The 23,933-nt window shown below is 44.1% G+C and overlaps 1 protein-coding gene across 1 annotated transcript in view; it reads right to left on the minus strand.

Annotated features, from left to right (window-relative positions):
- PPM1H (protein phosphatase, Mg2+/Mn2+ dependent 1H) overlaps positions 1-22,766 on the minus strand; it is a 130,341-nt gene extending 107,575 nt beyond the window's left edge. The window contains exon 1 of the mRNA XM_030449655.1: positions 22,365-22,766. Coding sequence (XP_030305515.1) covers positions 22,365-22,600 — 236 coding nt within the window. The 5' untranslated portion in view covers positions 22,601-22,766. The remainder of the gene's footprint in view (positions 1-22,364) is intronic.
- Positions 22,767-23,933: the final 1,167 nt, after the last annotated feature.

Raw genomic sequence — 23,933 nt, forward strand, 5'->3', positions numbered from 1 at the left:
CAAACAGCTGATTCACATACTCTGGTAATTCTCAATGAAAGTTTGTTCTAAAACATATATATGTATAAATACATATATACAGAAATTCACAGATAAATTTTTACAGAGAGATACAGACAGACACACACACAGACACAGAGATCCCTACACATTTTTTACCACAGGGGATCATTGCTTTCTTTATACATGAAATTTAACAGGTTCTTTTCACTGCTCATGTTACCAAATGACATATGCACATTACACTAAAATAAAGAACAAGAAATACTATCAATACAGTCACCTCAAAATTAAGTTTTATGTAGATATACGGAAAGTTGGTAGATATTTTATTACGCCTTGGGAGCTGAACAAAATTAAATCAAAGGGAGAAGGAAATGTGATGACGCATATGCTCGCCTTTAATTAATCATAATCAAAATACACGACAGTGTTCTCCTATCAGCCAACGCAGCACCAGGGTAAATATGTGAAGATATAATAAAGAACCCAGCAGAAATATAGATGCTCCAAGTACAAGCACCCTATAATTAAAATATTTTGGGTTTTTTAAGACTGTAAACTGACTTTTGGGTATTCTACAGACTGCTTGTGGGAAACCATCTTCAAGAACCATATTTATTCAGACCTTGTTGGTCTGAACCTATGGGCTGCTGCTCTTCTGAAGTGTGAAGGCTGCCCCTCTGCAAGTGACAAGGCTGCCCCTCTGCAAGTGACAAGGCTGCAGACATCACTGCCACCACAGCACTCCCCAGCTGCTTCTCAAGGGCAATTCTACAGCTCTGCCAGCAGATGTGAGGACTACCTTGCACATCTATTTTGTATGCATGCACATGGCATCGGGGGGTTCAGCCACTGCTCAGCTAATTGGCTACCTCCTTAATTAGAACTCCATCTGAGATAATCTTCCCTAAATGGGTGAAAGTGCAGAGCATCCCATAGCTACTAATGAGGCTGTCACAATCTGTAATCAGAGCAGTGTAAGCAACACCCAGTAGTCACATGTGAAAGACTTTAGCCTGGTGCTGTAACCAGTGTAGCCAATTGCCATGAACATAATTAGTTTTATCTTTTAATACAGGTATTCTAAAAACTATATTCACAAGTTCTGAAGCCAGATGAGCGAAGTTAATTATCTAGTCAGACTTCTCATCTACCTCAGTACCTTACATGTAATCCACATCACTCATTTGTGTTTGTAGAAACATTTGGTATGTCTGGATTATTCACTTGCAGAGCTAGGACTGCAAGATAGGAGCTTCACTTGTTTCCCTAACAGAGCTCTGAATTACCCACCACCCCGTGAAAGATTTGTGCTTCATTTCTCAGTTGAATCAACAGTTTTAGCTTCCAGGCTTCTGTTCTTTTCTCCTTTTCTTCACTAGATAAAAGGGTTCCTTAATAACACATTTGCTACATAAATATTTTCATAACTAATAATCTCTTTGTTTGGTCAGCTAGATAGATTACACCCAAATCTCCTGCTGTAAGGCACTTTCTCTATCTTTGGAATAACTTTCACAGCCCTCTTCTTTACCCTGCAGCTCTTCTAACATCCTTTAAAATGATACTGACACCAGAACATAGCCCAGTGGCCCCATAATGTGACATGTGGAGGTGAAATCTTATACACCCTACAGTTCTGGGCCATGTTACAGATGCAACAGAGATACAGTCAAGCTCCCTGCAAAGCACAGGGGTTGTCTCATAGCCATAACCTAGAAGCAGGGCCCAAACTATCAAAACCCCAAAGCCTTCATCTCAGCCCACTTATGCCAAGCAGTGATTCATCCCTAAAATCTTCTGCATTTTCTCCTCTTTTGCTCTCCCCCTTTTCAGAGCACACCAGCTTAATAACCTCACATCAGAACCTTCAGCTTCTGAAGGGCTGAAAAGTCTTCATTGGAAGTGGCTTATGTTATCCTGCAGCCACTCCTATCAGGTAGGTCCCTGCAGCTTCCCCATCTCAACCCAGGAAGTGTGATGGCCCCTTTCAATTTTTCAGTTTTGTCAAGGTGATAAGAAGTGATTTGTGACTTCACAGTGTTAAGTAGTACAGCACCCTGTCTGCACTCTGCAACCTGGAAGCTTCAAAACGTGAAAGAAAAGCAAAGCAAGTCAGTGTTATTTTAATAGACTTCCCTTGCTAGCTGCAGTCTCTGCACAATTTATAAACCAATTTGGCAGCAGCTCCAGTGACACCACTGCTACACAATAATCACCAAAGCAGGAAACGCTCAATAATACAGAAATAATTCACTGATACACATCTTTCACATGAAAATAGAAATGTTTCTCTTGACCCTTTTCTTAATGTAACAAACAGAAAAACAAGAAACCTTCACCCCAGACAAAGGAACTGCATGGTACTCTCTGCACAGTACTCCCCACTGCTAGTAAATGCCATCAGGGAGTTAAGGAACCTCCAAAGCACCCTTTGGGAGCAGCTATCAGGCTCATCCAGTATTCAAACCTGGAATGAAGGGCAATTCTGCAAAGCAGATACTTTGCTTACTGGGGACCAAGGAGATACAAGAGTCCATTTCAGCCCTGTAACAAACCAGTAGCAATGTTCCCACATTCCCCACAGCACTGCTCTTCCCAGCACCACAGGTTTTCACTCTTGTATTTTAGAAAAGCATTCAGTACATTGGAACCTTCATATAAAATGGCATTTATATCAATTATCACAAACACTATAGTTTATATACCATTTTCAAATACTCAGTATAAGAAAAGTGCAAATTTGATCTAAGAGGTGACAGTTTGACAAAATCTCCTAAGAAACAAGACTGCTCAAGCACTGGATTTTTATCAGAGCTTTGTCCTCTGCATGAACAGTATAGAAGTGAAAATAGATAAGGAGTTTTACCAGGCCCAAACCACAGACCCCATGCAAGATGAGAGTGTTTGTCTGCAGCAGGAAAATCATAATGTATCTCTATTTAGCATATGCATGTGTGCTTGTTTGCTCTAGATGCATGTATAATCAGCTCTAGTATAAATTAGAAAACATGTGAAGGATTAAACATCAATCGTCTGTCCTCCTACACTTCCCATCCCTCTGCCAGGGCCTAAGAAAAACAGAAAGCGTGACAGCAATGGCTGGAAACAGACTCTGCAATTAGAACAGAAGAAGAAAATACCCACTTTAAACTTGTAGCAGAACCTGTAAGAACCACGTTGTTGTTTCACTCCCAACAAATACCACCATATTCTGAAATTAGAAAATACTGGTGGTTTTAACAGAATCCTAGAGATGCAGCATAAATAAGGATCAGTAAAATTTGGAGCTGTTACAACTACATTTGACAACAGAAGTTACGTTATTATGCAATGAACTGTTTCAGTATTACTCAAACATCCCACATATTATAACTATTTCTGGTTGACTAGGAGAGCTTCACAAAATCTTCAAGGGAAATCTTTTGCTAGCTTCACTATCTGGGAATACACAGACAGCACTTAATACTGCTGGCTTTTTTCCAAGAGACTTATGGGAAGTCTGTGACATGCCTTTCTTTTCACAATCAAATGAGGGAGTTATTTCATTTTTGATTGTGGCTAAAAATAGCTCACTATCAAAATAGTATTAGGGAAATCAGGTCTCCAGAGGGCAATAGCATCTCTTACAAGGTGGAGCTAAAACTTGGTCTACTGTTTTCACCCACATATGCATACACTTCTCCAGAATGCAGAGCACTTCAAACTAAATGCAGATAAATCATAAAGAAGTAAGCATGAAGCACGTTGTAAGACAAGAAAGGCACAAGCTGGTGAGCTGGTGAAAGGGCACACTAGGAATGAGAGGGGTGGAGCACAAGAGCAGGGTATAATTCCACATCAGGCCATAAAGCCATTAAACAAATCTAGGGACATCCCTACCATTATCATTATGCATACCTAGGACACCTAAAACAAGTATGATTTCCCAAATTCATCCTTGCAATGCTTTTTTTTGTTTTGTTCTCGATTTTGGGGGGTGGTGGTGGTGTGTGTTTTAAAATAACTCAGAGGGATCAAGGCCAGGAAGATCATGAGAAGATACTAAAGATGTTTCCTGCTGAAAACAAAGTGTTCCAACCCTTCACCAGCTGTCTGCAGGAAAGCATCTGGGTCTAGAGTCACCCACACAATTCCCATGATGGCACTACTGCTCTGGATGGCACAACTGCATTCAAAGCATGTGGCATTTTCAGTGATTCCTACAGATTTGTCCTCCAAAGCATTTATTATAAACATGTGCTATTCTGGCACAGCTTGGCTTCATTTGGGTTGGGTTTTTTTGTCCACTGGAAGTTTGTTCCTTGTGAAGTCTTTGGTAAAACCAATGGCTACTGTGAAGGCTCAAGAAGTGAGGACAAGGAATGTGCACTGAAGATAATGAAAACATTTCTTGCAAGGTTTGGTCTTCCAGTTCTGGCTTTAAAATATGCACTGATCTATCATGGTCACACAACCAGATGGAAAATAAAGGGATGAACAATTAATAAGAATTTTTGTTCCAAATGTTTGAGGAGACATGGGCACAGCTTGCCCAGAGAAGCAACAGTCTTTTTCAGATGAACCAGGGCGCTCTCTGCAGCATTACATTGGGACTTGAGTTGCTTATAACACTTTGCTAGTATATTTCAGGTGCCCACTGATTTTGTGGATGAAAGTTAAGGATGAACTTCAGAAGAATGACAAGGTCTGAAGAATCAAAGTGTGATGACAACTTTATTGCCCTCCAACACTCCACAGGTCAAATGGATAACACAGCCATACTGGACATCACAGACTGCAAGCTGGCAGAGGAAAATAATATTGGCTGCCTTTAGGCATAACTATTCTGTTTCATGCTGATTTGATACACAAATGATTAAAAGGATCAATGATCAGAGAGAAACATAATTCACAAAGTATACCTGCCACACTGCAAGATTAGTCCAGCTGAGATGTAGAGCAATGTGGCTTTTTTATCTCCAACAGTGCTTAAGTCAAGAATGGCAGTACTCTAAGATAAGGATATAATTAGAAGCTTTCCATTTCATTCAATTGTTTAGGCTGCCAGGGTAATACAGCCTTAGGAAGCAATTTCGTGTATACTTTATGTATACATATTCAGTTGCAGACTGCTGCTGAAAGAGAAGGTTCAGACTTTCCTTTCTCCTTCCCAGCTTTCTGTCTCCTTTGTAGTGAAGTAATTCACCTCTCCTTGAGGTGAAGCAATTATATGGCCACTCATGATTTTGATCCTTTGGATCAGTTTGTTGGACAGGCAGAATTACTAACCCACCAGAATACCTTTTTTTTTTTTGTCAGATCACAAAGACAATATGACTGATTCTGTGCAGGTGCTCAATGCTAGTGTGTACTCCAGGGAGTGTGTGCTTCCATGAGTATCTACTCAGGGGAGTGTCCACTCCAGGGAGTCCATGCTCCCCTGACTGTGTACTCAGATCAGTACTCAGTCTGTATTCAGCCTGTACTTTGGGTGAGTGTCTACTCCAGTGCAGACGTAAAGACTGAAATGTGAGTGGAAGACAAACTGCTCAACACCCTCAGTGCTCAGTTCCAATGAAGTTTCACCTTAAAAATGAACCAGGGGGGATTTCAAGTGAGCAATTTGATGAGAAGGGCCAAAGGAAAGTAATAGGCAAAAGAAAACAAAATACTTTTGAGAACACAACTGCCTCCCAGAATGACAGCCTTGCTGAAAGGTCATGGGTTTGTTTTCTTTGAAAACTTGTCTAAAAAGGCTCTCCTCAAATCATCATCAAATAGGTCACTGCCAACACATACAGATGAAACCTGAACTCTCAGCTGGGATACACCTTCCCCAGCTCCTGACACCAGAGAGGGCAGCTGCTCACCCACACACACTGCCTTTCTTTGCAACAGGGCAACACAAGTAATGACCCTCCACTTCAATCAGTTGTCAAATGCTTATTTTCAGATGTCTAGACCAAATTTCTATTCAGAGCTAATTGAGCAGAAATGCATATTCTTAAGTACTTTGTGAGACTGCTCTGCTGTTCAATAATCACATTTCATTTTTCTGCATCCATGAAACATGGGGGACAAGATGGACAGAAGTCAACTTTGTAGTCCCATCATCCCCCCATTCTGTTCACACTGGAAGGAGACCTGAAGACTTCCTACCCATTGCATGGAGAGACTGTGTGAGAATCCAATGCATTCCATAGAGAATCCTTCTTCCCATCAGCTGCCAGCCTCCACAGACAAGTCTCATTCCCCAGTTCACAGCCATGCTACCCCTAGCTTCCTTGTCCATGAAAAATTATTATTGCTGCTGCAAAATGAAAGCACTTGTAGCTCTGTATCTCCCATTACTTCAGGCCATAAAAGCCCCAGATAAACAGGCACGAGAAATAGGGGGGGGCCTTTCCTATTACCCCCCCCAAAGCCAACCAAGTCCTGTGCAAAGGGTATGCACAAAGTCAATTATTTTTTTACAACTCAGGTGCTTGTTCAGATTTCATGCTGTTTCCTACACCAAGTTAGAACTCTTTCACTTTTGAGTCTCCACTCACACTTCCTCCCATATCACCACAGACTGACCTTTTTGCAGAGCTAAGCTCACATGGCTTGCCAGGTTTACCTCTATTTGATGTACAACCAAGTCTGCTAAAGAATGTTGTGTAAGCAGATACACACACTGCCTGCTTCACTGTTTGAGACACAGGAGAGAAACAATTCACAAAGATTTTCTAGCAGCAGTGCTACCAAACAACCTTACTTCATGCCTGCAGTGTGAAAACCCTTATCTCTCTACAAATTTACAAGCAATCTTTAATTCTGGTTAAGATAAGCAACATGCTATGTTAGCTTTGTACATGGCTTACACCCCTGGCTATGCTGCATGACACTACTGTGAGCACCAGGTGGTTTTGTATTGTAAGGGCCTTTGCCTTGAGAACAAATCCTGCCTGTTCCCCACTGCTTGCAAGTCTGACTATTCCACTGTAGTTATTTTAGTTCTGTCAGGTCTTGTTAAAACCCTCACACAGGAAACAATTTCCAAACTCCATTCTTTTTTTGCAACTCAAGATCACCATGTCATTCCTCCAGACTGAGCTGTTTGATCAATGATTCTTTATGACTAATCCTACTCTTTTCCAAATGGTACTCCTGTAATGCAGGGGAAGGCAGTATAGACCCACACAATTCTGTGATACTTCTGGAGGGCTCTTAACAGGAGACTCAAAAAGAGAGGGGAAAAAATAATAGATAGGTATCTACCTATATTTCTCCTGCCTTTTTGTTTCAGGAATGTGGGCCTAAATATTATACAAGAGCAGAAAGATGAAGAGTAAGATGCTTCATGATACCTCTGGCCGGGTGTCATTGTTTTTCTTCTTGGTGAGGTAGCCTTCCTCAGTTCTTAGCTGGGGAAAATCAAACCTCTTACTTTGGAATATCATAACACAAGCTCATCCACCCTTGAACAAAATTAATTACTTTATGTAGTACTTAAATATAGACTGCTAAAATTAAAAGATTCACCACCCTTAAACGAGCTTTTGGTTTAAAAAGGAATTTCCTCCCCAGGCAGAGAATCTGCACACCATCTTTTGGTACAGTTTGTGCTGCTACTGTCAATTGCTATCATGGTCTCCATGGAAGGGCCTTCTCCCACATTCTGGTATTTCCTCCACATGCTAATTTTGGCTAGGACAGAGTTAAATTTCTTCATAGCAGCTGGTATGGGGCTGCCTTCTGGATTTGTGCTGGAAACAGTGTTGATAACACAAAGATGTTTTAGTTACTGCTAAGCGGTGAGCACACAGAGTCAAGGTCTTTTCTGCTCCTCACACTTCCCTGCCAAGCAAGTAGGCTGGGGGTGCATGACAAGATGAGAGGAGACACAGCCAGGACAGCTCACTCCATCTGACCAAGAGGATATTCCACACCACATGACATCGTGCTCATATACAGCTAGGGGAAGGAGGAAGGTGGGAGCATTTGGAATCATGGTATTTGTCTTACTAAGTAACCACCGTGCATGGTTGAGCCCTGCTTTCCTGGAGATGGTCAAACATCTGCCTGCAGATGGGAAGTAGTGAATTTTGCTTTGCTTTGCCTCAAAGTGCAGCTTTTGCTTTACCTATGAAACTGTCTTTATCGCAAGCCACAAGCCACAGGTTTTTCACTTTTACACTTCTGATTCTCTTCCCCATCTCACCACAGGGAAATGAGTGAGTGGCTGTCTGGGGGTTATCTGCCAGCTGGGTTTAACCAAGATACAGGATTGATTTTCATTCCAAACAACAAAAACATCCCCTTTGTAATAATACCTTCAGTAGCTTAGTTTGTGCCCCAGCAAGTGCTTTCTCCAGCTATTCCAGGTGGAAGTGTGAGAAACACTAAATTAATTCAGTAATCAACCCAACCATAGCAGAACAATTCCTTTAATACCCAGTAGAGTCCTCTGTCATACAGCAAAGCATGAGAGGTTATAGCTTCTTTGTTTTAGAGAAAAGACAATTACTCTGGGTTTTCATGACACCTAACTCTAACTAAATTTTAAATACCTTTAGATCCAAGGTCTCAGGGCATCCTGAATCTAAAGACCTTGACCTACAAAAGAAGCCTTTCACAACTGTAGGTCCTCAAGCAATTCTTCCCATATACTTTTAAATTACATGGGGAAGCATTATCTTTCATCACTGTAAACAGCCTTTCATTTTCTGTCATAGGGGTTTCTACCCCTGCTTAACTTTATCCCCAAGACAAAAATATTTTGCTTGCCTCCAGTGCAATCTCCTAGTTTTGTAGGTTTCATTTTTGTCCCTGTCTTGCAACTCCCCTGTTTGTTACTTGTTTTTCTCCATAGTCATTATCCTTCCTTTCTAGCTGTTCAACCTGGAGAAGAGGAGGCTCCAAGGTGACCTTATTGCAACCTTCCAATATCTGAAGGGGGCCTACAAAAAGCTGGGGTAGGGCTTTTTACATGGGTGTGTAGTGAGAGGACAAGGGGAAATGGTTTAAAACTTGGAGAGGAGGTTTAAGTTAGATATTAGGAAGAAATTCTTTCACTTAAGGGTGGGGAGACAGTGGAACAGGATGCCCAGGGAAGTTGTGGCTGCCCCCTCCCTGGAAGTGTTCAAGGCCAGGTTGTATGGGGCCTTGAGCAACCTGGTCTGCTGGGAGGTGTCCCTGCCCATGCAGGGGAGTTGGAACTGGATGATCTTTGAGGTCTCTTCCAACTCAAACCATTTATGATTCTATAACTAAGGGTGAACACTGTCTACAGTGTTTTAAATGTAGACTTTCACACAGGCAATACATTTTACACTACCATATCCCACTTCCCATGAACACTAACATTTTCTTTGGCTTTTTGTCTACACATCAAGCAGCCATTTCAGCACACTCTCCAGAAAGGTACTAGCGGGTGACAGTAATTTTAAAATGGTTATCTGTCCAACTCTAGTGCAAACTGTCCTTGCCAAACACCCCTGCCTTTCCCCAAGATTAAATCCATCTAGTCACTGATCTAGTGTTTCCAAGTTATTCAGAGGCTATGATACAATGTCAAAGGGGAAAGAGGAACATAAATTTCCCCTTTAAATGTTTGATAGTGGGGGGAGCTTTGAGGTTCTGTTGTTGTTAGTGTTGTTTTAAAGACGCTCATTTATTTGATTGCCTGAAGATGTTTTCTGGCCTCAGGAAAAGCTAAGGGCACACAGCATTTACCCCACATACCAAATCATCAGATTGTAAGCAAGTGCAAAAGAGGCAGTAGTGTGCCTTACACCGTAATTAAACTGACAGTTTTTCTTTGTAGACAAGGCAGTCCCACACAACCTGACTGGCCCTGTAGATTGATAGGGCTACTATTGCAACATTTTATACTTATCGCACCCTCTCTTCTGCCCTTCCCAAGCATTGCAGCTACTGTGACATGACTGATACCTTAGGCTGACTCAACACGACAGACAAAAGTGAATTAATATTTGCTTTTCAGTGGATCTGCTTCTACCTTCCAGTCCTCCGGGGAGCTGAACCAAAGAGCTGTGTTGCAGCTGAGCACCCGTCTGCTCCCTGCCTTCCCACCCCAACACCCCTACCCAGGTTCCTGCTGCCACCACACCGGCAAGAAAGGGCACAAGAGGAGTGTGAACCTGATGGGAAGACAAGGGAAAGCTTTAATTCATGCTATATCTCTAAATTGCTGTATCTCAAATTTGCTGCTGGAACAAAACAGCAAGTTCAGTCCTCAGACCTCATCCCTCTCCAGGGCAGCCCACTTCAGGGGGTTCTGCCAGCATTTGACCCCAAGACCAGCCACACTTTTTTTTCCTCATTTCTCCAAGCTGTGAACAAGGTATTTTTCTGCCTTCTCTTTTCTTTCCCCTGGACACAGAAAACAGGCCAAGCCTGTGAGGGCAAACAGTTCCTCCTCCCCAGAGCACCGAAACTCTGAACACAACTGATCTGCTGCAAGCAAATGATGGCATTGAAAGCCCTTGATCTCAGGTGGCACTTTGCCTTTCACACAAGATGTCCCTTGTCCCCAGAGCTGAGTGGGGTTTGTGCTCATACCTCGGGGCAGCCCCTGGTGCCTTTCACTCCTGTCAAGGAAGTCTCTGTGCATCTCTGACACTTCACCCCACTGCTCCCACAGAAGTCACTGTTTGTGTCCCCTCAGCACCAGAAGGAAAAACAAGTTCCTCAGTGGGGATAAAAGTCCCCAGATCATTCACCTCAGGTAGAAGCTGTGGCTATTACTAGAGACAGCTGTGTCCCTGTCCCGTGTACAACCAACTACCCCACCACATAACAAGACCTCAACATAAACCTTTGAGCCTACAAAGCCAAGAAGAGCAATTTGCAGTGTGTGTGTAAGTTGTTCCTTGACTGTGTTTATACATATACCTAGATACCTGAAAGGATTATGCTCATTTTGTGTTTCCACTTACAGACCCTTGGCTTAAGATTTATTTTTAAATTATGCTTAGTAGAAATTCACGCCAGCTATGAGAGCTTCTTTTCCTCTTGCTTCCAGTGTATTTTCAAAGACAAACAAGCCAGCCCCTGTCCCGTAAACAAAAGCACTTCACAGAACTGGATGGTGATTTAGGAATCACTTTTCTAAAACTGAGAATGTGATTACAGCTAATCACATTAGCCTATAACTTTTTTCCCCGCTAAAAGTAGGATTAAAAGCAAAGATGGGGAACTTCCAACATTCCCACATACCAGCTGCATTCTTCCAGTCTCTGCTTGTTGAACAGCTAATAGACTTACCATCCACAGACCTGGGATTTTCAAGGATTACTCTTGAGGGCTGCCCTAGGAACTCACTGGGCTGTAATTCCTAGCTTTGCACTACCAGAGAGGGACAGAGAGACCTTAAAATGACCTTGAGAAGTTCTCCAGTGGGAGTCCCAGGCTGCAGAAGCTGCCACCGCATCTTGCAAGGGCTGTGGAGACACTGATCTTAATTAAAGTTTATTGAAACGAATAAATAAAGTGAAAGCACAGGACTGGAGATGTGATTACCGAGAGAGGTGATGGGTAAGAGAGATGGAATCACCCTCCAAGTTTGATGCTGACTTACCTTTCCTTAATTTCTAAAAAGGTTAGTGTAAGTTTTAATGCCTTACCAATTCCTGCATTACGATCAAGAGCATATGTGACCAATAAGTTCTCACCTTCAAAAAACACACGAAAATGGCAAAAAAATTTATTCTTTTTATGCAGAGTGGGAGGAAGACAGGGAAGATAAAATTCAATTTACATTCTCCAAAACAGAAAACACTTATTTCAGATCAACTACCCACAAAACTTCATGATCTATGTGATGATATAACCAACAATCTTGAGAGGTTAGCATTCTGATCAGCATTTTCCATTTCTAAATGCCTAACCAAATACCTGAATCTACAGGTATGCTCCATCCCCAGCAGCACCACAATGCAAAATTCACTGTACAAATATTAAAATATCTAAAGGATAAAACATTGCAAGTTTGAATGCAGATCAAGTTCTTGGAAAGAAAAAGGGAAAAAAATCTTTTAATTTCCCTTTCAGTTAAGATACCCACGACAAAGTTCAGCAACGAGGATCCAAGACTAGTTCGAACTGGATTTTAGATCCAGTTTCTACTCTAAAATTTAGTGTTGACTTGTGAAACAAAGACCCTTAATACAGATTTGGAAGAAAATGCACTTTCTCCAAAATGCTGTTTTAAAAGACCCTTATAACTTGAGGAACCTAGTTTTACTGCACAGGCTTCTGCAAAACATGATATACTGCTGATCAGCAGTATTGATTTAAAAAAAGAAATACTGATTTAAAAAAAGAAATTAAAAAAAGACCCACACTTATCCTGCCAAGGCACTTGCACAGATGTGGAGTGGAATTAACAGGGGGTGGTTGAGCAGGCACGACACAGGAAGAGGCATTAACCACATGGCACAGCCACTGAAACCAACAGAGGTGCAATATTTTGCCCTCCCAGGTACAAGCAGAGCTGCCCAAGCTGCTTCGTGAGCCCAGTAAGCAAGGCAGGGATGAGGTGGGTTTTATGCAGTGGCTCCAGCCTTTGAATCAACCATCTGGCTCAGCTCTCACCTCACTGGAAATGACCCTGTCATATGATAAGAGCCCACAAACAAGGGTAAAAAAGCAACTCCCCTCAAGAGAGAAAAGGAAATAATAATATTTTACAACCAAAAATCAGTGGCACTTGAGGCAGCTTCTTTTTCTAGCACTAACCTCCCTTTCATTCAAACTGTTTCAAAACCTAACAAAATCCATTTGAAATCAAACCACCAATGTCTATGCTATTTTCTTAGCCTACAAAGAGCTGTGTCTTTAAACTTCATACCTGAATAAAAGGACAAAACCCTTGTCCAGGCAGCTCACCAGGTAAAGGATCCTGTTTCACTCCAGGGAATGGGTATAGAGAGTTTCATGGCTGGGTAACAGACTGAACCTCCCTTTTTGGGAAGAATTGAAGAAGGAGTAACAAGTTGTAACACAAGGCAGTGTTACTTGTCTACATGGTGACCACAGAGATCTCCGAAGAACAGCACAGTAACTTTTTTTTTCTTTTTTTTTTTTTTTTTTGCTTTGCTAGACTTCTCCACAAAATAAACTACTGTCCCAGGTGTAAGATCTGAAGATCCATTCTCAGCCCCACCTCCAACATAAGACTCCACCACAGATCACAATGTTAGTTCTTGCTGACAGGACTCATGCAGCATTACAAACATGTGCTATGAATGCATCATCCGTTTCTGAGGAGGTCTCTCAGCATACCTAAAGACAGACAAATCACACTTGGCCTGAATGAACCAGTGTTGGGGAAAAAAAAAAAAAAGAAAAAAAAAATTAAGAGATCTGCAGCAGAGCTTGGCTAGAGCTGAATCTCTTTTGGCTCTCTGCAGGGAGTCTGGAGAGTAGAAATTATCATAACAGGCCATAAAGGACAGAGGAACAAATCAGGGAAATTCCAGAGGACACATAGAGGAGCAGAGGGGAGGAAAAAGCTCGCCCCTGTCAGTACCATTAAACAATTGGGCAGACACACAGGACAGCACAAAGAGCACTTCACTAAGGACCAGCAGATTTAATAAAAGGACTGGTTAAGTGGGAAGACTTTGGAAGCAGAGCTATATCAATGAAACAATCCGTAGACAATCTCACAGACCTCTAACACCAGTTCAAGGACATTTTGCCACAGGATTTCTAAAGCACTGGTATTCAGGACACCAGAGCATGATCCACAAAATGACCACAAGCTAACACCTAAAGAGCATGTGCTCTCCTTCCTCTCCAACTCACACATACTGTTGTGTCCTCCCCCCTTAGCAAACCAAATTGTATATGATGCAAAATAAAAGCAGCAAAAGATGCAACCAAAACTCAATCTGTTTCTTCTCTTACTGTAGGAGAAACCCACCATGGAAAGCATACACACAGCAGCACCATTTCCCATCCTTCCCCACATTCTCTCCCTGAGGTCAAGGGAAGCTGACCACCCCAATCAAGTCAAGGTGGGGTGGGTGTTATTATTGCTGCCTGCAAAGCAATCTGAACAGCATAAAAAATCAGTCAAGCTTGATTACACTTTATAGTAGCACTTAAAAAAGAAGAAAGAGAGGAGAGGAGATTGGAAAAGGTTAGTCATCTTTGGGGAGAGGAGATTGGAAAAGGTTAGTCACCTTGCAGCCACAGTCATTACCAGGACCCGAGACCTGCTTTCACTAGAAGGAAAGGTGCAGAACCTACAGGATCTGACATTGCTCCTCCTCCAGCAGAGGAGATGCCCAGTAGAGATAAAAACAACCTTGCATGATCACAAGTGAAACTGATCGACAGAAAGATCTCACTATACCAGAAGAAATGCCAGTATAATGCTGCTTTCCTCTTGGGGACCAGATCCATTCAACTCCTGCCTGTCTTGGGGATAGGGACCTCTTAGGAGAAACACTGTTGTGTCTATGAACACCAGGGCCACACAAGATTCAGGTGGTCATGCAACCTTTGGTATCAAAGAAGAGAGAGAAGGAAAAGAATTGAAGCTAAACACAGCCAACAGGATTGGCAGCTTACCATTGTATTTGCCATCCTGCTTCATGCCAGAAAGGCCTGCTTGCCACAGAGCACTGATAACCTCTTCTTATTTATGTTGTGTTTTGTTTTCTCTTGGGGTTTACTCAGCATGGGTGCTGAGTCACATACAGGGTTTGTATTTTGACAGTTCCCACCTATTACACCGCCCACACCTCGTCTCCTGCTCAGAGCCTCCCTCAAACCACTGCACTTGCCAATGATGGCTGCCTCAGCATGGAGTTATTTTATTCCCTTCCCCTCTCAAACTCCAGCAACTAAACCATGCTGTGATCAAGAACCAAAGATGTTCCTTAGACTGGCTTTAGCCCAGCACAGCTTTCCCATGAAGAAACACTGGGTGCGGTGTTTATTTAGAGAATAAACACTAAACTCTGCAAATCTTTGTCTTACATACAAAACTGGGAGGAGGAATCACACACCTGGCTCCAGCCACTTTATAAGCTTCACCTGTTGAACATCTCATGCAGCATCAATTGTTTAGCACCCTTCCACTTACAACCCCAAGTACAGCTGGCAGTGTCTACTCAACAGCAAGCGTGCTGCTGGATGGGTGACCTAGGCAGGAGGCACTAGCACTGAAACTGGCCAAATGGCTGCAATGGACCTACCAGCCCCCTCCTATGTGTTTGAACCCCTCAAATTACCACACAATCATGACCTATTCTACCTAACCTATGAGAAGGGACACCACTCTGAGTAATACTGTGTATTGTAACTGGCCACCCCAAACACATAGCTACCAGGTAAATGTTATTGGCCAAATGGGAATGAAGACTTACATTTCTCTTTCTGTTTAACGGGGAGGAGGAAAAGAAATCCTTACAGTCAAGGAAGAACAAAATGCACAATTAATACCAAGCTGCAGCTGCTCAGTAGGAACTCTTGTATTTTTATAGTGAGTTCAGTCAGAGCAGAAAGCCAAAAGGAAGGAGATCCAGAGTAGATATGACCTAGGAGTCCCTACCTGCCTCCACAAACACTGCATCAGCACTCAGACAACACTTAATCCTACTCCAAGCTCATTTCACAGCACAGTTACTTTGCCTGCTCTGCCCAAATCCACCCAAAGACAGCTCTCTCCACTCAATAACACCACTCCCCTACTCCAAGTCTTACTGTCAACACAGAGCTCACAACCTGTCCTTAAACCCACAAAGCGTATTTCTTCTCAGTGTGATACACAGATCCCATCACAGGCATGACCTGTGCATCCCAGCACTGCTTCCTTTCAAGGTCAAACTGAGGATGTTTCATTTGATCACATTCACAGGTTCAAAGCAAAGGGGCATAGCTCTGTCAGATTACTTTATAGCATGATGATCACTCTGCCAAGCCACTCCCACCTTTCCCAAATGATGCAGCTGAATCTAAGACAAGCTCTGAACAAAGCTGGAGTGTTTGCAGGTAAGATGTCAGCTACTGCCAGTGCCAAGGCAGAAGGGGCCAAAGGAAGCTGTCTGGGAGGACGCAGTCATCCTCCAGCTTCAGAAGCCAGAACCATGCTCAAGCAAGCTTTTCAGAATCATGTGAGAAAGCACCAGTCTTGAGCCTCTGGGGAACCAGCGATACAGGACATCTTAGAGGGATGAATTTCATACATGCCTTGTTAGGAATCATGTGAGTGCAACTTAGACTACATTGAAAATACCAGAGCATATTATTTAAATTTTTCCCCACCCCCCCTCTCTACTTTTACCCCTAAGTAGTCAGAGACTACATAAGAAAAGGCAAGCACACAATAGCAAAGAAAAAAACTATTTTGTCCAAGCACAAAACTTCAAACTCATTCAAACAGGATTCATTCTCTACATTCGTATCAAACCTCTTGCTAAAATTTATCCTCACTGTCTTGGTTCCTTCACCTGAGAAATCAGAACATTTACACACATACATTTTTTCCAAGGTTACTCTACAACTATTATTATTTCCAAAACACACAAAGCAGATTAGAGGCATTACATAAATATTAGATGCTATAGTATAAGCTCTTACACAAGGAAAGGGACTTCTGAAGCTCTTAAAACTATCATGAGGTTTCTGCAGGCTCTTTTGTATAAGCCCAGGCTTAAATAAGAGTCTGGTAATGTATATTAAAGTTAACATTACACTATGCATACAAGAATAATTCACATACACAAAGAATGTCCATTCCTCTTTAGGTACACATATGAGATTTGAATTTTTAGCTTATTCACCAGGTCCTACTCAGTCTTGTGATTTAACCACAGAGAGAATAAAGGAACACAATTTTATCCAGACAAAGAGAAGTGTAAACAATTATTTTTAAGTTTTAAAATCAAAACAATTCATTATTTCTCTGTACTTAACCTGAGTAGACAGCCTAACAGAACAAGATAAAAAAAGGTATTCCTTTTCCCAGGAGTACCATCCTCCTGAAATTTGAACCACACAGAATACATACAAGAGATGTGTTTACCAAGGGGGTATGAGTCATTCTCCCAGCTGACAGTTCCAAAGACTCCCTCCCAGAAATGAGAATGTAACTTTCAATTCACAGGAGCACGACTGCAGTGTTACCTCCCGTTAACAGGAGGCAATGGGGATTAGAATAAGCCATCAGTAGTCACAAACCCTACCCTATCCTCCTTCATGAACATGCTACATCCTACTCAGGACATGCAATTTCTCTGCTTTGGTTTATCTCACCTCATAGAGGCTGTACTTTCATCTGCTTCATATTGTGGTTGCAGTGCTTCAGGTTTGTATAAATAGTCTGGTCTAGACAGAACACCATAGGTACTTCAGGTTGAAAAATACTTCTGTGTTGTCTTAACTCACAAAATCACATTTCACCTTGATTGTGCCAACCTAAAATTTATAATCACTGAGAAAGGCTGGAAATTTAACAAAAACCTCCAGCCAGTTGTCATGTACATTAATTTCCCACAAGCGAAGAAACACAGCATGAGAAAGTACAATGCAACATCATCAGTCTTACAAAACGACCCATACTTGAGTAGAAAAAAGAAAATAAATCCATAAGCTTCCCCCACTCCTTTGCATTTTGAACTCAAGTTAATTCTTGTGTAACAATGAGCCACTGTAATAATACTGCAGGACACAGTCATAGTTTTTCACCAACAACTCTTCATCCATCATGGGTCAGTAGTCACCACACCACACAGAAAATATAATTGCTACTGCAGGTCTGCAGAGCAGAGAAACCACAGTATATCTGAAATGTAAAATTATGGAAAGAGTCTGGACTTTGTGTCTTATCAAACAGAAGGCACAGCTGGGATAATAAATTGTCATGATAAGCCAAGAAATGAACACATCACAGAAGCCAAGTTTCTGGCTACCTATTACAAGCTGGAACTGCAAAGATATCTGATGTACCATTTGGAAATTATTAAAAAATTAATTTGAAAAGGCAGGCAAAACTGCCCTTTGCATAAGGTCACAGACAACATATAATGAGACTTTCTCCACTTCCTTTAAGCCCTTTTACTAGCACTTAGAGTTATTCTCCAAAGATAGGTCAGAAAGGAAAGCATGCAATACAGAACCAGCTAGCTATGGTCCCATCCCCAGGATTCATGCAACTTAGAAAAGGAATTACAGAACTGAATTCTGGACTACCAGGAACATTCATTCAAAGTAGATGGAAAAATACTAATCTTGTTTTAATACCTCAAAATTCTGCTCAGGTGCAGTTACCCTGCAATTCCACCAGCACAAGCAGCAGGCAAGTCTTTGTCAACTGCACATTTAGCATCTATTTTGTTGTGTCATATGTAATCCAAGGAACTCAACCAGGAGAGGAAAACTTCATGAGAGAAACACGATAAAGCAAAAGGTGAAAAATAATGCCCTGGACAGAGTTCAGATGCAGGTGAATACTATCTGAGTCATCTCACATTACATACTCCATCTATTGTACCATCTCTACTTTGCCAGTTACTCTCAGTTTAGCTGAGAGACGGGGGCAGCTTAGCAGAAGCTCTAAAGGGAAGAGATTGTAACCCAATGAAAACAGCAGAGAAAGGGACTAGAGAAGAAATATCCACCCCAGTAACAGGACAATCCAAGTAGAAGTTCAGAAGAGTCAGCTAGTGGCTCAGACAGGGAAAGGTCTGGTTAGAGTCCTGTGGCCTCAGGAACAGAGTTGCCTGAGGAAAGGAAGGAGGGCAGTGAGTAAATAAAGCATCAGGCTGGATCCTCCCCGCCACCCTTGCTGAAATAAATCACTTAACTTTTTAGAGAGCAACAAATCTTATACCTCCGGATTAAAGGCAGACTTAAAGGAAAGTTTTTAACAGACTACCCTCTCCCTGGGTCATTCCTGGTGCCCATCAGCAAGCCACATGCAGCAGAACTGTGGTTAAGGATGCCCTGGATTGAAAAGCAGAGTTTATTTCAGAATAAAATTATACCTTTAGAGACAGTTAGAAAGCTGGATGTGGGATATAATTTTCATTTTGCTTCTACAGAGTTTGAGGACCATTAGAGAAGTGTCTGTGGGATAAGAGTATCTCTTTGAAACATCCACTGGCATTTTGTCACCCTGTAGCACCAGGTCCCAGGTGTCTCATGCAAGGAAGAGAACACAGGACACTTGTTACAGGAGACAGTTTTTTCAGGCTGCTCGCTGACTATGGAAAGCCAAGTCCCTATAGGATTCCCATTGAAATTTCAGCAAGCGAGGATGTTTTATCTCAGCATCAAATATGTTTTTGAAGATTTCATGTGCCTGCCTACATGTTTTGCATAATGATCACACTTATGAAAAGAGGGGAAGCTAATAATAAAAAAAATTAGGGTTAATTTACATTTCACTCTATAATAACATAGATATAAATAGGCAATTTTAAAAATGAGTTAAAACATACCACAAGGATGAGAAATATTGCAATAATACCCATTACAAAAAAAGTTCAGTATGAGAGAATAAAGCAAAAGGGGACAAGAATAATTGCTTGTTCCAGGAGAACAAGTCAGATGAGCAGGCATATACCAGATGCTAAGGAGAAGAAATAATTAACAGCACAGGCTTATCAGTACCTGAGTAAAGAATCCCTAACCTCAGGAATCAAAGGCACAAGAAGTCGCCCTTGAAAAAAACTAAATGTTTTGCAGACTGCATGGGAATCAGGTCTAATCCTGAAATGCCTTCTCCAGCCTGGATGAAACACCAAAATAATGACTTCAAGGAGCTCCAGTATCATGTTAACAAACATGTTTTACAACATGAACATCGCAAGTGCTTGCCTTAGCCAAAGCCTTCGGGTGATAGGTTCTCAGAGCCAAACTTTCCACCTAAGGGCAGTGAGACAGATGCTGGTGCTGAGAGTGGAGCATAAATCCATGGACTCTAAACTCTGCTGTGCAAACAATCTTTGAATTCAGGGCAGACATGAGAAAGGTGGCACACACTCTCCTTAGACCTCTGCCAAATCTTCACCTTCTCTGTCTACAACAAATCTCTCCTTAACTTCAAGAAGTAAACATCTCAGTGCCTAATGGCATCCTTGCCAACAGAACACTGGAATCCCATTTCCTGATCTGCTACAACGTGGAAATGCAGGAAAGCAAATAGCTCAGGGAAGCCAGACCTTGCAGCACTGTGGGTACAACTTGGCCTTTCTGATTCCTTCAAATCAAAGCAAACTAGTAAAAAGTGAGATAAATGGCTGACCTTTGTATTAAGTCTCAAGCTTTTTGTGAGGATACTAGACTTCCTCCTAACATTCTTGCAAGTACTCACTTGTACTGTAACAAGCAATGCCCCGATAGTTTCCTTAATACAGACACTAACATAGTGCTAAATGTTGGCATAAAAGTACCTCATCCCTCACTTCCCCCAGGCAAACAAAAACTTCAGAATATGTTTAACAGTAATTTGACCTTCGTGATATTTTTCCACATTGTCTATATAAGTCAAATGCATCTCAAAAGGCAAAAAGATATTTTGAACGTATACATCCAAGTAAGTGTTACAGCTCTTTTCAGAAAGGCTGGTGATAGCTCAGTAGGAGTCAGAAAAAGAAGAGAGTCATTACTTGGTAAAACCCAAGTTTTTCCTTGTTTTCTTCTTTTCTTGTTATTTACTAATAGTTGTTGCAATGCTTTACCTTTGGACGACAATGCAATTTTGGCTGCACTGCTTTACTTCTCACGGTGAGCATTTTGACATTTTCCAATTACAGCCAAACCTGATTTTAGATCATACAGATGTTTCTGGGAAAAATCTGATAATGTATTCACTAGTTGTCTCGCTCAAGAAGAAGTACCTTTCACTTGAGCTCTGCTCCACAAGCACTAAAAGTAGTAATTGCACTGGAGTGGGGTAAGACAAAGGAACAAAAAAAAAAAAAAATATATATATATATATAAAGCAAAAGGCCAACCCTTTTTTCACATACCAAACAACAGGAATTGAGAAAGCTGGTGAGGTTTTTTTACGTCTCCCAATTAACCAAACTGCTGAAAGCTCAGGAGAGTAAGAATCCTGGCATGTTCTCCTCTCATGATCACCAGAGCCATTTACTTTATCTCCCACCACTGCATCACAGAAGTTTTCATCTACAGGGCTGACCTGGTCTTACACTTTCCAGCACCCACATTTTACTTCCTCTAGACTCTCAGGCAAAGCTTGTGGGCAGCAAGTGGATGCATGTACCTGATGCAGTGGTTGCATTTTACCTATGGCAAAACAGCTTGTAACTTGGAAGAGCTAGTTTGGTGTAACTTCGGTAGTCTGTGAGTTGGTAACAAAATGGATGACCAGATACGTTCAAGATTAAGATGCAGCTTTAGAGAGAAACTAAATAATGAGTCCTGCTACCAGTATCATCAAAGAAAACAACCTGTATATTGATACAGGAATTAAGTGCAAGGACATGCCTTGCCTCCGCAGCTGCTCCCACTGCCAGCGGGACGAGGATCTGCATCCAAGTGAACACTGCCCTTTGCCTGGCTGGTATTTAAGGCACTGCGCGCAAACATTTCGTTTGATTGTGCTCAAGGCTACAACACGTCCCCAGCCATACACCCTCTAAAGTAAATACCATGACACGAGCGCGTCAGGGCCACAAACTGCTGCCAAAGCCCAGTTCTGGGGCTGGCCGCTGGATTTTTCTGATTTTATTTCCACTTTGGAGTTCATGTTCCTCAAGCATCCCCCCAAATTGGAAAGCACTTGGAAAATAATTAGCCCACCATCACCAGCACATTGCCAGGTCCACAGCAAGGTGCCCCAAACTCCACACGTTTCAGCACCCCTGAGCAGTGAGAAGCAGCTACGCACACACACAAACCAAACCGGGATTGCTATCAAAAGGCCTTTTCATTCCCGACTCAAGAATGGAGACAGTTGTTCACCGGCGGGGACCCCATCCTCGGCTCCAGCGTCCCCGGAGCAGTCACTGCGGGCAGAGGAGCCCCGGTGCTACCGGTCTACAATCCTTCACCCTATGGGCACCGGCCCCTTTCGTAGGGACTTCCAAGAGCAGGTGACAGCTTGCATCCCCGGACACCCACCACCCAGGTGCAAAGATACGGCCGGACCGGGCACACGGCGCCACAGATGCCGCCCCCCGCTTCGCAACCCCCAACCCCCCCGCCCCTCACCTCCCGCTGCCCGTGGCGCCGCGCAGGCCCGGGACGGCGTCCTCGGTGCCTTCGGCAACGCTGGCACCCGCCGCGGGGGGTCCAGCCGGTACCGCCGCCCAGGAGCGGGGTCGGTCCGGAGAAGCGGGCGGGCCCGTCCGCGCTCCACCTGCCCGCCACAGCCAGAGTACCGTACTCACTCGGCATAGCCCGTCGTCCAGGGCAGGCGCCGGGTCTCCTTGCTGAGGATGAGGATGGGGCGGGCGATGTGGTCGGCGGAGCACTCCACCTCGTCCGGGGACAGTCCGAGGAACTCGGGTCTTCCGTAGGGGAAGCGGAGAGGCAAGTCCGCGCCGCTGCCGTGGTCGGCGCCCGCGCTGCCAGCCATGATGCCGCCCATGAAATTGGCCACGGCGGACTTCACCCGTGTGAGCATAGTACCCCCGCCGGCGGCGGCAGCGCCGGGGCCGCCGCGCAGGGCGGGGAGCGGGGCGCGTCGCCGGGCAGCGCTGCTGCTGCTGCTGCGGCTGCTGCTGCTGCGGCTCCGGCAGCCCCCGCCGCGCTTCCGCAATGGGGGCGCCGGGCCGCGCCGAGCCGGGATGGGGGGAACAGCGGGCTCAGGGGCGGCCGCGGGGCCGCGGAATCATCGCAGCGGCAGCACCAGCAGCGGCGGTGGCGGCAGCACCGGGGGCAGCAGGTTTCCCCCTCCCGGCGCGGCGCTGGGTGAACTCAGCCCGGCGGCGGCTGCTGAGTCATGTGATAGCGAGGCTGGATTTGCCCGGGCGCTTCCTGCTCCTCCTGCGGCACCGGCGGGCTCCTGGCACACGCCGGGCACGGGCGGCCGCCGCCCCCTCCCGCCTCCCGTGTTGGAGATGGGGCGGGGGCGAAAGGGGGCGGCCCGCGGCAGGTGCGCGGCGGGCGGGGTCTGGAGGGGGCGGGGGGGCCGCCCGCGGGTGCATGCGGCGGAGGCTGCGGAGCGGCGGGAGGTGCTGCCGGCAGCCAGACGCGGGAAGGGTTACCCGGGAGACGTTTCACACGGAGTCGCCCCGGAGCCCCGGCGCCCTCGGGGGCTCCGTTATGGGTGGGGGGGAGGTCAGCGCCCGCGGTGCGCCGGTCACTGCTGCGCTGGGGCTGAGCCGGCGCAGCCCAAGAGCGTCCCACCGACCCGCTTAAAGAGCGTCCCAGCCGCTGGCAGAACCCGCTGATCCCATGGGCTGCGGGACCAGGCTCCCTCTTGAAGGGTTTCCCGTCCTTCTCTTCATCCACGTCAAGGATCTTTGGTAGAAAAAAGGGTGGGCCAGTGGCAGTGGCCTAAAATGAGTCCTGTAACCGGTCGGCTGTGGGTCTGTGCCTGCTGGCTAGCCTGCAGAAGTAGTGTGGTAGCCCCCCAAGTGGCTCTTCACACAGCCAGGCCAGATGCTGTCATGGAGCGAAACTGAAAGGGTAAGCCTGAATATCCTCAGTCTGAGGGGATGGATGTTTTTACCCTTCCTTCTCTAGCCGTGTTGTATGGACCATGTCATACAGTTTTTACCAAACAAATTTGGGAGGTATGCTGCACATGGTGGTCACCCAAATGTATGGAAAACTTGCACCCACAAGAAAGTGGGGTGAGGGGAAGATAACAAGAGTATGTAAGGAAGTACGTCCTCCATAGCAAGGCTGTGCGTGTGCCAGGGAATATTGCAGTCCACAGGACATGTAGGTGTCACTGAAAGGCAAAGTGACCTGCAAAATGGAGCAGCTCGGTGCTGCAAGCCATGAGAGTA

The sequence above is a fragment of the Calypte anna genome, chromosome 1 (genome assembly GCF_003957555.1).
Source record: "Calypte anna isolate BGI_N300 chromosome 1, bCalAnn1_v1.p, whole genome shotgun sequence".
NCBI lineage: Eukaryota > Metazoa > Chordata > Aves > Apodiformes > Trochilidae > Calypte > Calypte anna.